General features: G+C 41.1%; 1 protein-coding gene across 1 annotated transcript in view; it reads right to left on the bottom strand.

Moving 5' to 3' along the window:
- The window catches only part of abat (4-aminobutyrate aminotransferase), a 141451-nt gene that overhangs the window by 50797 nt on the left and 73832 nt on the right, over positions 1 to 16822 (bottom strand). The window contains exon 5 of the mRNA XM_052021901.1: positions 3165 to 3282. Coding sequence (XP_051877861.1) covers positions 3165 to 3282 — 118 coding nt within the window. The remainder of the gene's footprint in view (positions 1 to 3164; positions 3283 to 16822) is intronic.

Below are 16822 nucleotides of genomic sequence, written 5' to 3' on the forward strand. Positions count from 1 at the left end.
CAGTGCTCAAGAAGAAGGCGGCTCAGCTCCTACTCAAAGGCAGTTCAGGATGGGTAATAAATGTTGGCCTTGCCAATGATGCCCAGATTCCGAAAAATGAATAAATAATAAAAAAAATGTAAATTCACACTACGATTCTTTTGGTTTACAGATCTGCGAGTGTAGGAGCAATGCAGAGCATTGATCATAAAACAGATTTCCTTCTCAGAAGGTGGAGATATTTGTACAGGAAGAAAATCTCCCTGTTAATTTTTATTTCCAATTACTTGGAATTCTGAATAATACTTACTACCCTCCAAGAAGTTGAAACAATGGCTATTTTAATTGTTCATATATTTAAATGTGGTTTTGGAGAAGAAGGAAACTTTCCATATCTACTGTAGAACTGCAAATAGATGACAAATAGTCCAGAGTAGGGATGCTTGCTCTAGCTGGATACATTTTACAAGGATGCATCATTTGACTTCCTACAAATAGTCATTAGTCATTAACCAATACATGACTGTTCAGAGCTCATTTGAGAAAGGAGTAAAACTGATTATTCCGATCTTTTTTTAACTTCTTTCTTGTGTTAATTAGTATCCATGAGCAAAGCTTTAAATATACATATAATCCAGCAGTCTGGGAAAAGAAGAAATGTGCTATGCTTTGGCTAACAGGAGCTCCTGCTGATGGGTACATTCTGTGATATCCATTGAGCATCTGACATTCGAGGTCCCAGTCTAGGTCTGCAGAGAGTCTCAGAGCAGGAATGGCAAAGTAAGCTCTTTGCCTATGAACCTGCCCCATTTAGCAAAAATTACCTAGAAATTGGGTTTCACCAATTTTCAGTGTGCTGAGCCATCACTTTGCATTGTGCTAGTGCTCATTCCTTCCCTTGCAAAAACAAGAAATGGCCAGAAGGAGGTTTAAAATAGTATCGGGGTGATTTATCCCTGAAAAGATACACTAAAAGAGGACTGAGATATTTAACAAGGAAGCTGCAGAGATTCATGCCCATTGCCGTACCTTTGCCAATCAACATACAGGGAAGGTTGTCAGATCTTAAAGGACCCATCCCCACAGCAGCTATATACAAGCTGCATAAAAGGCTCCTGTGGGAATGTGGAGAAACACAGAGGACAAGGCTATTGTCAGTGTGTGTGGCACTCTCCACGTTATCCACTGCTTTGAGGGGGTCACTTGCAATGCTAGATTTAGGTCATAATGAGGTGCAGGATCAGTAGAATGATTGTACAATGAGGCATGATGTAAGGTAAGATTATTAGCCACATGTACATCGAAACACACAGTGAAATGCATCTTTTGTGTGGAGTGTTCTGGGGGCAGCCTGCAAGTGTTGCCATGCTTCATAGAATCATAGAACAGTACAGCACAATACAGGCCCTTCGGCCCACAATGTTGTGCCGATATTTAAACCTCGCCTAAGACTATCTAACACCTTCCTCCCACATATCCCTCTATTCTAAATTCCTCCATATGCTTATCTAGCAATCTCTTGAATTTGACCAATGTACCTGCCTCCACCACAGCCCCGGGCAGTGCATTCCATGCCCCAACCACTCTCTGGGTAAAAAACCTTCCTCTGATATATCCTTTGAACTTCCCACCCACTACTTTAAAGCCATGCCCTCTTGTATTGAGCATTGGTGCCCTGGGAAGGAGGCGCTGGCTGTACACCCTATCTATTCCTCTTAACATTTTTATACACCCTCTATCATGTATCCTCTCATGCTCCTTCTCTCCAAGATTAAAGCCCTAGCTCCCTTAGTCTCTCCTCAGAATGCATATTCTCTAAATCCAGCAGCGTCCTGGTAAATCTCCTCTGCACCATTTCTAGCGCTTCCACATCCTTCCGATAATGAAACCAGAACACCCGGAGATGACCAAACAATGAGGTGTGCTCCTTGCTTTTCATGACTTTTCAAACAAGGCTGTAGTTTGCATTTTTGAGCTCCAATTTATGTTGGTAAGGGTGGAAATGGGTGATATGCAAACAGTGACATTAGGTGCATGCCTAACACTAGGAATATGTCAGATATGTTCACGTGAACAGCAAATGAAAGTGCCCTGTCCAACTTCCTGATGGCCTGTTTTCACCCAGATTGTCAGTGTGATCCAACCCAGGTTAAAATATAATAATATGTGATTTGTCCTTAAAAAAAACTGACATTAATTGATCAAAATTCTAGGTTTATATTTCATGCACACTGACTTTTGTCTGCTTCAGATGGGGCCGGGTGGGAACACGTACACTAAACCTGCTGGAAACAGGGCAAGTCAATGGTTGGTGGACACTCAAATCAATGGTAGGGCAGGCACGGTAGTGTAGCGGTTAGCGTAACGCTATTACAGTGCCAGCGACCCAGGTTCAATTCCTGCCGCTGTCTGTAAGGAGTTTGTGCATTCTCCCCATGTCTGCGTGGGTTTCCTCCAGGTGTTCCGGTTTCCTCCCAGATTCCAAAGATGTACAGGTTAGTAAGTTGTGGGCATACTGTGTTGACGCCAGAAGCATGGCAACACTTGCGGGCTGCCCCCAAGAACACTCTACGTAAAAACTGCATCTCACTGTGTGTTTCAATGTACATGTGACCAATAAAGTTATATCATCATATATCATCACTTAAACAAGGAACTTGATGGGCCAACAAGAATAACTAACACTGATCGTGGAAAGGAAGGAAATGAAAGTAAAAATGAGAAACTCCTTAGCCCTGTGCCTTGTGACTGAATATGTCCACCTTCTCAGTAGAGTTTACACCCTGACTTTAGTTAATGCGACCAAGCACGAGGCAACAGAATTTCAGAAAATCTCCTGCACTGCCTACAGCCATGAATGGGACATTTATTTTCAATTCCCGAAGACTTCTGGATAATCCTGGAGAACTGTTAACACTAACCTAGAGTGGCTCCATAAGACGACAGGAAGCAGCCATATTTTTCTTATACTGGAGGGGTTGATGCACTAAATCACAGATTTAAATATCCTGATAGAAATAATTCAGATTATCAGCTTTGAAACTTTATGATGTCTTTGAAAAACGATGTTTACAGTGAAAGATACTGTTTGAAGAAATGTTCTGTTGGATAAAAGTCATGTTTAAAAGTCTCTCTCCTAAGCTGTGTAGCTCCCAATATAACGTGATAAAAGATGTAGCTCTTACCAATAGGAATGGAAGAGATCTGGGTGTAAAGATCCAACATTCTGTTGCCATCAACATCCACCAAGTAGTTACCCCGACTTTCCTCATAGTCGCAAAAGAAATTAACTGCATCCACATTCTGAGAGAGAGAGAAAGAGGAAAACTCAACTTTAATGTAGGTAGAGAGTAAAATATGTTCAAACATGGCCGGAGTCCAATTCAATAGCTGAAGTTTATTACAGGATCCACACCAACATCAGAGCCACACAACTCGGATGATATTGGCCAAGGAAATTAAGATGTTTCTGGCAGAACACCTCAAGCATGTGTGGACACCCAGTCTGTTATGTCACTCTCATAGGATTGTGAGCATTTCAGTGCTGAACCACCAGCATGGCTTTCAAGCTGTGCGCTGTGGGAGATGGAATGTACCCTGAATGATAATTATTCATTCCATACAAGCAGCAATTGTGATATAATTTTAATTCACTTATTCATCTATGCTTCACCAATGTGTGAGTTTAGGGAGAATTTTGATAATCTGTAAAAAATGTACAAAGATGTTATGACTCTAGGCACTCAAAAATGTTCAAGTTGTGCAGAACATTTTGTCATACAGAAATTAACCTTCTATGCTGCTCATCTTTATTCACACAAAAATCAGAAGAAATATTAACCTTTCTAACTATAAATTTCAATAATGTGTCCTGTAGGATTCTTTGATTTCTTGGTGCTAAAGAATTCAGACAAGCCAGAATTGATTCCGATTTTACATCTTTATTATTGCATTAGCATTTTACATGTAACATTATGGTTTCTGGCAATGAAAGACAACATTTAAGGATTCCCGAGTACCTGTGACAATGGTTAAAATCATGGAAGAACATGAATGACCCAGGTAGTCTTGTAAGCCGAGACAAAACCCAACAGTATTACTGTCAGCTATTTATGCTGTTGCTGGTGGTCCATTGCATTGGGCAGTGCTGTGACTTTCTTTGTTCCTCCATATTAACATAACTTGAGACTTCCTAGCAATATACAATTGACGTCTTTCAAGGTGTAGCATGGTCAGTAAGGATTAAAATCAGGAACTCCAAGGAATGCTGAAATATAAAACAGACAGAACGCTGGAAGAACTCAGCGGGTCAATCAGCATCTGTGGAAGCAAAAGGTGCAAGTCGATGTTTCAGGTCAAGACCCTTCATCAAAGCTCGAGGGAACAGGAAAGATTTCCAGATTGGGATAGAGGCTGGTTGGTAATAGTTGGAATCAGACGGGGAGGGGATGATGGGCAGGTGGAACCAGGTGGGGGTGGGGGGGTGACACCGGGACAGAAGCTGATAGGTGGAGCCAAATGGAATGGGGATGATGGCAGTTTCTGTGCTGCGTAACTCTATGATCTGTGGCTATGATTCTGGAATAAATTAAAGAATATAACACTGGCTGAAAACTCTTTCGATGCAGCCTGAACAGACAGAGATATCGAACACCCTGTCTGCAGCTACTTCCTTAACAGTAATCCAATGGGTCCCCCATGGCAGGGCTCCAGCTTATGCTATTGTAACCAACTTGAACTATTCAGCAACGATTAGCTTCTTAGTGATGGCTCTGCAAATATCAACCAGGATTCACAGAACACCCTTTGTATCTTGGAAACATTCCCAAAAAACACTGGCATCATTCTCACGGCTGCCTATCTTACCCGGCAAAGATGTCTGCATCACCCATGCCATGACAGTTGGTAGGAATGCTGTCTTATAATATATACATATATATTGTATATATAAAATTGTATCCAGCTGGTAGTTGTTCTTTTTGGTTAAACTCTTCAAGGTCTGTGTTTGCAGACAACTACATTCAGCAGGCATGAAGAAAATAAAAATCCTAAAGAATTAAACTCTTTATTTTGTATGGCAAGACATAACACAGATAACGATGACTGTTGGACCAATCACAGCCCAAATCTCTTGGTTATATCCAACAAACTGGTTTTAAAACAAATCACAAAGTCAACAATGTTGTAAGAAAATCTGCATCGAAAATTTCGAAGGTAGCCTTTCTCAATGCTTCCCAGACAATATGATGACTCCCAACCAACATCATGTCTCCAATGTCCAGACAATCCTGAACTCCAGTATAATTGGCACCAAAGAAGAGACTCTTGGCTTCTCTACTAAAACTCACTAGGATTTGTTTGATGAGAATTAGGAGTTGATTAACTATAAACTCAAGGTACTCTTGGCATGCACCTTCCACCACGTGTCACTTGTTGAAAGGAACACTTTGAAGAACCCCTCAACCATGAATCAGTCCTTGATGTGAATGCCCTTTACTCCATTCCACACCAAACTACCTGGGCCAGCCTCAGCATCACCCCTGACCAATATGAACTCAAAAAAGGCTATATGCCAATGGAAAAGCAATGAGGTGCTTGATATCCCTGCAGGAGCTTGAAAATTTGGCAGTCACAAATCCACAACTTCATTATCCATATCTGGAAGGGAGGAGGACAAGCCAGAGGGCCTCAGAGACACTCTTATTGTATTGGTATTTGTTTATTATTGTCACTTGTACCGAGGTACAGTGAAAAACTTGTCTTACAAACTGATCTTACAGGTCAATTCATTACACAGTGCAGTTACATTAAGTTAGTACAGAGTGCATTGATGTAGTACAGGTAAAATAAACAGTAACAGTACAGAGTAAAGTGTCACAGCTACAGAGAAAGTGCAGTGCAATAAGGTGCAAGGTCACAACAAGGTAGATCGTGAGGTCATGAAGTCATAGGTCATAGTCCATCTCATTGTATAAGGGAACTGTTCAATAGTCTTATCACTGTGGGGTAGAAGCTGTCCTTAAGTCTGGTGGTACGTGCCCTCAGGCTCCTGTATCTTCTACCCGATGGAAGAGGTGAGAAGAGAGAATGTCTCAGGTGGATGGGGTCTTTGATTATGCTGGCTGCTACACCAAGACAACGAGAGGTAAAGACAGAGTCCAAGGCAGGGAGACAGGTGTCCGTAATGCGCTGGGCTGTGCCCACAACTCTCTTCAGCTTCTTGCGGTCTTGGGCAGAGCGGTTGCCATACCAAGCCGTGATACATCCTGATAGGATGCTTTCTATGGTGCATCGGTAAAAGTTGGTGAGAGTCAAAGAGGACAAACCAAATTTCTTTAGCCTCCCGAGGAAGGAGAGGCGCTGGTGGGCTTTCTTGGCCATGGCATCCACGTGGTTTGTCCAGGACAGGTTGTTGGTGATGGTCACTCCCAGGAACTCGGGGCTCTCAACCCTCTCGACCTCAGCACCATTGATGTAGACAGGTGCACGTACACCGCCCCCTTTCCTGAAGTCAATGACCAGCTCTTTAGTTTCGTTGACATTGAGGGAAAGGTTGTTGTCATGACACCATTCCACTAAGCTCTCTATCTCCATCCTGTACTCCGACTCATCGCTGTTTGAGATACAGCCTACAACGGCGGTATCATCTGCAAACCTGTAGATGGAGTTAGAGCAGAATCTGGCCACACAGTCATGAGTGTATAGGGAGTAGAGTAGAGGGCTGACGACGCAGCCTTGAGGTGCACCAGTGTTGAGAATAATCGTGCTGGAGGAATTGCTGCCTATCCTCACTGATTGCGGTCTGTTTGTTAGAAAGTCAAGGATCCAGTTACAGAGGGAGATGTTGAGTCTTAGGTCTCGGAGTTTGGTGACAAGCTTGCTTGGTATTATTGTATTGAAGGCAGAGCTGTAGTCAATAAACAATAGTCTAACGTAAGTGTCTTTAGTGACCATCTTCAAGAGACAAGTCCAACTGGGGAACTTACAGAAGGTCTTCCCTGCTCTCTGCACAAGTCTTCACCAGGGTGCTCCTCAACTATATCTCCCCAGTTGACAGAGAGCTGCTTAAAAATTGCAGTATGGATTGCAACCATCCAGTGGCCATAGTCTTCACTGTGTGACACCACCAAGAAAAGTGCAGGGAGTAGCAAGAAATGCTGTACACCCTTTGCAATTCTGCATCACCTTCACTCCTTACCTATACAATTTTGTTCCACTCTCTACCCTTCTTTCTATCTCCACATCCCCTGCCTCCCTCATTTTCAGCATTTGTCCTTCCACTTCTTCCTCCATCTAAACCTTATTGTCAAGATTTCCTCCTTCTGATCCTTTATTCTGGTTCTGAGCATGAGGAGTTGGGGAAATAATGGATATCAAACTGTACTGTGGGTTGCAGAAATCAACATGGTCCCAATAAAAACTGGAAGATTAGAAGAATTAACAGAATACTAACTGAATTATATTGATTGATACTTAAGAGCAGAATTATATCTGCATAGTTGCATATGTAATAATTTGCTAAACGTTTTATTCATACTTGATGATCTCGAAACAATGGTTCAGATAAAGGTTGTAAATATTGTGAACCTGCTGAAATTAGGTCGGTAGGTATATTTTGTGAAATGTGAAAGATTTACCTTACAGCTCACACACTGTTTACCAACTGTATTCTCAGTCCAGTGTCTGATGCATATCCATCCAAACTTTTAAATTTAAACTAAATTGGTCAACATGTATACATCCTAGAAAAATACACCAACTAGATTTACACAATAAATGAGGCACATTAGCAAGAAGAATGGTTTGGTATTTTGATCACATCATTAAACCATGAAAGAGTGGGGATGCAACAAAGACCAGCACTCACTCACTCTTCCTCTATGCTACCTACACAATACAAATCAAATGTCTCTAACTATAATACTTACTAGAACATGTCCACTAATGCTTACAAAAGGCACTTAAAGAAATAGGTATTTTATCTTACACATTTTATTATATCTAAAATGACAGGATGACTTAAATTTGAAAAGTGGTTCTGCTTAATTTTGATGTACTGCCAATTTTGCTAAACAAAGGCACCTTTGTACAGTGTAAGTATGGCTTTATAAATCTTTTTAATAATGAGAACCGGGATTTAACGAGGATTGAATTTTGATCTTTACATAACAAGTAACTAATTGAATCACAAGGCACATTTTCACTCAACTGCTTGTGAAAATACAATTCTGAAACCACAGAATTTCAATACTTCAGTGCTTCTGTAACTTATGTTTATCTCAAAACACTGCTACCATCTGTTATGTTAGAATGCTCACATTTTAAAATTTTCTTTCTTAATGTCTTTGCTGAAATTCAACATGCTGATATAAAACTTGCCAATTGGCTGTTTTATAGCAGACAAAATAAAAAGCCCAAGAATGTTTCAAACAGCATTTGAAAGATTGATTAATATCTTGGGTGGAACTGATTTATTTCAAATAAATCTGTACAATCAACTACTTGTTTTTTTTTTGCACCATTTCTTCCCAGAAATCAAATCATCTAACCACTGGCATACCATGCTTTGAGCTCTTGCTTCTATTTCTGTATCACTGCAATACATTCATCAAGTGGCTCTCAGGGATGGATAGCAATTTCCTAACATCAGTAAAGCTGAAGAGCTGATTGTCGACTTCAGGAAGGGGAAGGAAGGCAAACATGCCAGTCCACATTGGGAGACTGGTGGTGGAGGGAGTCAGCAGCTTTAAACTCCTGTACATTAACATATCGGATGACCTGTCCTGGGTCCAGCACATAGATGCAATCACAAGGAAGGTGCACCAGTGTCTTTACTTTTTTAGGAGGTTAAGGAGATTCGGCTTGTTACTGAACACTCTAACAAACTTCTACAGATGTACTTTTGAAAGTATCCTGATTGGTTACATCATGGTCTGATATGGCAATTCAAATGCACAGGCATGTAAGAAGATGCAGAGAGGAGTGGACTCAGCCCAAACCATCATAGGCGCATCCCTCCTCACCATCGGTAGTATCTACATGAGGCGATGCCCAAAGATTCCCACCATCCAGGCCACACCATCTTCTTGCAGCTACCATCGGGCAAGAGGTATAGAAGCCTGAAGTCCCACACCACCAGGTTCAAGAACAGCTACTTCTCTTCAACCATTTGGTTCTTGAACCAATGAGCACAACCCTAATCACTACAGCTTAGTAACACTATGACCACTTTGATCACTTTGTACTAAAATGAACATTGTTTTTTTCTTCTAATTGTGTTCTTTCTTGTAAAAGTTGTGTATAATTTATGTTTACTTTATATTTTTCTTGTGCGTGCTGCTTATATGATGCTATGTGCCTGTGATACTGCTGCGAGTAAGTTTTTCATTGCACCTGTGCATATAACAACAAACTTGACTTCGAGGTTCTTGAAGAATGGAGCTGGAAATTTGCTGACTCACAGTTTCAGATAGGAAGACAGGGATAAGGCCTAAACTGGGAAGCCCAAGTTAGATCTTGCACCCCATCTAAAGCTGTCAGTGCCTCCACAGAGCATACTTTCAGAAAACACATTTCAGGGCACCTTTTCACAAGGGAAGGAAGGGAGATTGTGGCTACGACTATCTGCAATTGTCAATAGTGCTGTGGAAGGAGGGGAAGAAATCCTGACTCCAGCTGAGAACTGAAAATAGATTTTTTACCAAAAAAAATTCTGGGCCACATCCAGTGCCAGGAGAATATGCTTCACTCAAGTCTCCCCAAGTCTCAACATGAGCCTTGACTACCAGAAAAGACTTGAGAATGTTGCCAGCACTCGAGGGATTGAGTTAGAGAGAGAGGTTGAGCAGGCTAAGACTTTATTACTTGGAGCATAGGACAATGAGGGGTGACTTACAGAGATGTATGAAATCAGAAGGAGCATAGATAGGGTGAATGCACACTGCCTTTTTCCCAAGGTTGGGGAATCAAGAACAAGAGGGTATAGGTTTAAGGTGAGAAGGGAGAGATTTAATAGGAACCCCAGGGGCAGTTTCTTCACACAGAGAGTGGACAGTATATGGAATGAGCTGCCAGAGGAAGTGGTTGAGACAGGTACAATAACAACATTTAAAAGACACTTGGGCAGGTACACGAATAAGAAAGGTTTAGAGGGATATGGGCCAAACGCAGGCAAATGGGACTAGCTTAGATGGGTAGATTGGTCAGATTGGTTAGATTGGTCAGCATGGATGATTTGGGGCGAAGGGCCTGTTTCCCTGCTGTATTGCTTTATGACTCTATGGCACAGTACCATTCTAGGGCACTAGCCAAGGGGTAACTAGAAGTGCACGTAGGAAACAGCATGCTAGATGGATCAATAGGTTTCTGCTGCATGAAACTAGTATTATATTACCCAATCTGGGGTCACTTTGGAAAGATCCTGGTGGCTAACAGGAAAGCTATCTGCTCGATTCCTACCTGCGACTCACTATAGTCATCCACCACAACCCCTTCTCACAGTTAATTTTTAACAGGACCTGAAGAACATCAAAACAAATTTAAACCCTTTTAGGTTTCAAAGGCACCTGAAAGTCATCCCAGCCCACATGGTCAGGTTATTTTTCAGGCATCCTGGTCAATCTTCCACAAAGGTCCTTGATCCCCTTAGGGTCCTAATGACACTTTTCAGAACCCTGAGAAAGATTTACACCAGGATTTTGCTGTCCTAATTCTAAAGCAGAGATTGTGTCCGGCAACGCTGACATCTGCTGAGTGTTTTAAAAACGAGATAAAAATGTCTTCAGGTTTACAATTCCACTGGGGGAAGTAGAAGCTTGAAGCTAAGAGCTAACAGCTTTGTGTTCAAATACATGGTAATGTAGCAGTTAGCATAACGCTATTACAGCGCCAGTGACCCAGGTTCAATTCCGGCTGCTGTCTGTAAGAAGTTTGTATGTTCTCCCCGTGTGTCTGCGTGGGTTTCCTCCCACATTCCAAAAGACATACAGGTTAGGAGTTGTGGGAATGCTATATTAGCACCGGTAGAGTGGCGACACTTGCAGGCTGCCCCCAAGCACATTCTCAGTAATGTAAAAAGATGCATTTCACTGTGTGTTTCGATGTACATGTGACTAATAAATAAATATCTAAAATACAAAAGGATGTTTTTTTTCAAGCCAGCATGTAGAAATAATTTTTCGCCAAGTTTTGGGAGGTTCTCAAAAACAAACAGATTTGGTAGATGGAAAAAAGAATTTCCATAAAACCTAGACAATGTATTAGGAAATCTGCTATGGTAAAGCTTCTACTACATCAGAAGATACATTATACATTTTGGGCATTTTATTGATGTCCAGCTAGGATTTTGCCAGGACAACTAAACTCCAGGACTCATGGTAGCCGTTGTCCAAATATGGACTAAAGAGCTGAATTCCAGATGTGAGGTAAGAATGGTTGCCCTTGATGTCAAGGCGGCACTTGACCAAGTGTGGCATCAAGGGGTACTGGTAAACCTGAAGTATATGGACATCAGTGGAAAACAATCCAATAGTTGGCATCATATTTTGCACAAAGGAAGAAGAATGTGGTTGTTGGAGATCAATCAACGCATCCCCATGATATTGCTTCTGAAGTGTCTCAGGGTAGCATCACAGACCCAACCATCTTCACTTACTTCATCAATAACCAAGAAGTGGGCAAAGTGTCACAGGACTGGAAAGTGACAAGTGTGTTACTTGTGTTCAAGAAAAGTTGTAAGGACATTCCTAGTAACTACCAGTCAGTCATCTTAACATCAGTGGGTGATAAGTTTTTAGAAACATTAATCAGGGAAAAATTAAGGTTGAGTTAATTAAGGAGAGCCAGGGTGTATTTGTTAAAGGCAGATTGTGTTTAACCTTTCTATTGTCAGTGATGACCACAATCCAAAAGGTGAATAACAAAGATGTATATCATATAACTTAGAATGTATTATTCAGCCATTTGTGGGGAGCTCTTCATTATCTTGTCTGATTTAAGGAAGTTAGAAATTGATGTAGATAATCAAAGCTAGAGGACTATTTAAGGGTCATAGTTTCTGCAAAATTAGCAAGTTCTTGTTTATCAGTCTGCCTCAAGGTCAGAAGAAATCAGTAGAGATGACCGTATTTTCCTTTTTTTGGTGCTATTTTTGCTTTAACTCCAAGACATAGAAGTGTGCCTGAGAAACAAATGTATCCAAAACATGGAAAAACAAAAGCAGGCAAAAAACCCCTGACAGATCGACAGGCCTTTGAACCTGCTGGATTAGTCCAGTTGGGGGCTTCCAGTGCCAACCCCACCAGAAGCCTCTTGGGTTCCTACCAGAGAAAGGAGACAGGTGGGCACAGGATGCTGGATCCCAAGGTCCCAAGGTAAGCACAGGTTGCTTGATCCAGGGGCCACAAACAGATCGTATACATGTGCTTAGTGGCTCCATTTTATAAGGGAGAGAGAGAAAAAAAATCGCTAATTTTTAAAAACATTATTCTACAATTTAAGTTTAAGGAGGCTCTTAGGTAGGCATGTGAATATGCAGGGAATGGAGGGATATGGATCGTGCAGGCAGAAGGGATCAGTTTAATTAGGTGTCATTAGCTTAATTAGTTTGGCAGAACATCATGGGCTGAAGGGCCTGCTCCTATGCTGTACTGTTCTTATTCAAGACAAGACGCAGGCCTGAATTCTATCTAGTCAGTGGTGGGTGAATTTTAAAATTACTGGGAAAACTAGACGTCTGGTGGATTCCAAAGTCAATGGCAATCTGCCAACATGGTCCCCTTCCCCTCTAATATGGGGGACTTTGTTTAGTATGGATGGAGACCATGCCCTGAAGAAGGCCTCGAGGAAACTCTTGGGAAAGCCTGGTGCATCTGGCCTTGGCCTAATTTGCAGTTTTTCCTGATAGATGTGTTGTGAGAATGTGCCAAAAGTATCTCAAATTTTTTCACATCCATCTATCAGTCCTTCATGTTCATTGTGAGTAGCATAATTGGATTTACCTGAAAAGAAAATTGACCCTGGCTTTGTCTCTGCTTCACAACCATGATAGATTAACTAACTCCGCACTCATGTTACATAATAGTTATGCAACAACAATTAAAAGTCACACTGATGCTTTGAATGTTCTTTGAAACTATTCATTTTACATCGATGCTTCTCCAAATGGCCAGCTGCCAGTCCTTCTGTTATCTAGAAATCATTTACTGACTGAAGCCTTAAATAAGCATCAGGAGCAAAATAAGGTTGTAACCTAGAGAAAATGTACTTGAAAGCTATCACCTATCAAACATTTTCTACTTTCTTGTAACATTCCACTAGTTCTCAGAAAGTGCTAAAAGATCATTTCCAGATGTAGGAGCAGTACAAAGTCAGAGACATAGTGTTATGCAGCACAGAAACAGGGCCCTTGGACCACCAATTATGAGCTGCCCATTAACCACCCTTGTGCACTAATCCTATACTAATCCCATTTTATCGTTCCCACTTTCCTATCAACACCCCAGATTCTACCACTCATCTGTACACTAGGGACTATTTACAGAATTAACCCATTAATATCTTTAATATTTCTAGATACTGAGGGGAAAAGACAGCTTCTAGAAACAGTTTTAAACAATGAATTATGAATGATAATTCCAGTTCAAAAGGCAGCATGGCCAATAATGTCACTGGATGAAAAAAAATTATAATTAGGTTAAGCAGAAGTTTAGGAAGTTTTTGGATTTGAGCAAAGCATGAAGAAACAATCTTTGAATCGTTAATTAACAATATTTTTTGGAGGTGCATAGCTGTATGAAGTTTTCTCTGAAAAAAATTGTAATCTCCAGAGTCTGGTAACATAATCATACTGCAAGTGTAATTACATCAGCCTAATTATCATGGAAACTTATGCAATTATTACAGTAGCGGCAAAGATTATTCAGTAGTGAAGTCAAAATAACTGAAAATGCTGAGCTCTTGTGTTCGATTGCTATTTATATTCTGTATTTATTGACTTAAGCTACTTTGAAAAATAAATATCAATAATACATCCAATGGTGTTATAAATATAATTTATCAAGATTTAGCCACTCTCTTCACTAAAGATTACATGTTCAATCCCAATCCAGAGAGGTATGCAAAAAAAAATCTGTGGTGATACTTTGCACTAATGGGACCTGCAGTACGGCTGGAGGTACCATTTTCGGAGGAGATATTAAACCAAAGACCTGTCTACATTTTTGTGGATGTAAAATACCTCATGTCTTTATTTTGAAGAATAGCATGTAAGTTATCCCTAGCGTTGTGGCAAATACTTACCACTTAACAACATCACAAACTGATTACTGGTCATTCTGACACTGATGTTTGAGGGAGATGCCGGGCCATTATTTGGCTCCTGTATTTCCTACTGGCACAATTAGGCATATTGATTGAGTCACTTCCAATGTGTCCCATAAAATCCTTTCACAAACTTATTATTTTCAATAATTTTTTTTTCAGGAAACACAGGTTTTCACTGCCAGAAGCTCCATGCATATGCACCTGTCTACATGCACCTGTCTACATCAACGGTGCTGAGGTTGAGAGGGTTGAGAGCTTCAAGTTCCTAGGAGTGAACATCACCAATAGCCTGTCCTGGTCCAACCATGTAGATGCCATGGCCAAGAAAGCTCACCAGCACCTCTACTTCCTCAGGAGGCTAAAGAAATTCGGTATGTCCCCTTTGACACTCACCGACTTTTATTGATGCACCATAGAAAGCATCCTATCTGGATGCATCACAGCTTGGTATGGCAACTGCTCTGCCCAGGACCGTAAGAAACTGCAGAGAGTTGTGGACACAGCCCAGCACGTCATGGACACCAGCCTTCCCTCCATGGACTCTGTCTTTACCTCTCGCTGTCTTGGTGAAACAGCCAGCATAATCAAAGACCCCACCCACCCGGGTCATTCTCTCTTCTCTCCTCTCCCATCAGGCAGAAGATACAGGAGCCTGAGGGCATGTACCACCAAGCTCAAGGACAGCTTCTATTCCACTGTGATAAGACTATTGAATGGTTCCCTTATACGATGTGATGGACTCTTGACCTCACAATCTATCTTGTTGTGACAGTGCACCTTATTGTCTACCTGCACTGCACTTTCTCTGTAGCTGTGACATTTTACTCTGTACTCTGTTATTGTTTTTACCTGTACTACCTCAATGCACTCTGTACTAACTCAATGTATCTGCATTGTGTAATGAATTGACCTGTACGAACAGTATGCAAGACAAGTTTTTCACTGTACCTTGGTACAAGTGACAATAATAAACCAATACCAATACTGCTACTGCAAAAATGATTAAGGAGCCACCTGTTTGTAAAAATAATCAAGATTACAGTTTGATTATCATCAAAATCTGGAGGTCATAATTTTTCATGGGAAATATTGTAAAACTGTGCATGCCTCATTTCCTTTATGCCTGGTACAGTCTCCTTAAATAAATAATCAGTGTTCATCATCTAAGTGTTCTGATACAACAAATATTGAACTACAGTTATTTACAAGACAGATAATGAAACCTGGACAACATTCAAACAAATGTTGATTCACAGAAACAGCAGGTTTGTTATTGGCTTTGGAAGTAACATTCTACGAGTAGCACAGTCTGCCAATTTTAATGGTTGCCAGTGGCAAGTTGTCCAGCTTCTCTATAATTTTTTTCCACTCCCTCTCCTGTATGCCTGCCCCACCATTCATTAGGATTATGGCTGATCTATGCTGGTCTCAGCTCCTCTTCTGTGCCAGTTCCTCATAGCCCTCAATTCCTCAACCTTTCAAATATTTATCTATTTTCAACTTAAATACAGCTAATGATCAGGCCTCCACCACTCTTGGGGGCAGAGAATTCCAGAAATTCACTACTGTCTGAGGACTCAGTTTCGTAGCTACTTCCCCTGGTTTCTGACTCCCCACTAACCCTGTCAAGCCCCCATTGGATTTAAGATATCTTTATTAGTCACATGTACATCGAAACACACAGTGAAATGCACTTTTTGCGTAGAGTGTTTTGGGGGCAGCCCGCAAGTGTCGCCATGCTTCCGGCGCCAACATAGCATGCCCACAACTTCCTAACCCGTATGTCTTTGGAATGTGGGAAACCCATGCAGACATGGAGAGAATATACAAACTCCTTACAGACAGCAACCGGAATTGAACCCGGGTCACTGGCACTGTAAAGCGTTACGCTAACCGTTATACTACCGTGCATGTTTGAATAGGATCATCCCTCATTCTTCTCATCTCCAAGGAGTTCAGACCCAAACCATTTAGGTTCTCTTGATAGGACAACTATCTTCCCAGGAATTAACCTGGTGAATTTTCTTTGGACTGCCTCCAATGCTGTTACATCCCTCTCCAAAGAAGGGGCCCAAAACTATGCAGAGTATTCAAGGCGTAGCCTCACTTACACCCTGTGCAAGCATAACAAAGCCTCCCTATTCTTAAACTCTAACCCCTTTGCAATAAAGGCCAACACACTGAATGCCTTCTGAACTACTTGTTGGACCTACCTGCTAACTTTTTGCTATTCAGGCAATAAAACACCGAGATCCCTCTGAACTTCACTCATTTGCCGTCTCTCTCCATTTTTATAATAACCTGCCTTTTAATTCCTCTTACTCAAGTACATACCCCCACATTAAAATCCATTTACTATGCTTTTGTCCAATTACTCAATCTATCGATATCCTGTTGCAGAATCATAGTGTGCTCATTACAACGTGTCCTTCCACCTATTTTCATATCATCGGCAAACTTGGAAACCCTACATTTCATTGCCTCCTCTAGGTCATTAATGTAAATAATAAACAATTGATGA

This window comes from Pristis pectinata, chromosome 8 (genome assembly GCF_009764475.1).
Source record: "Pristis pectinata isolate sPriPec2 chromosome 8, sPriPec2.1.pri, whole genome shotgun sequence".
Lineage (NCBI taxonomy): Eukaryota > Metazoa > Chordata > Chondrichthyes > Rhinopristiformes > Pristidae > Pristis > Pristis pectinata.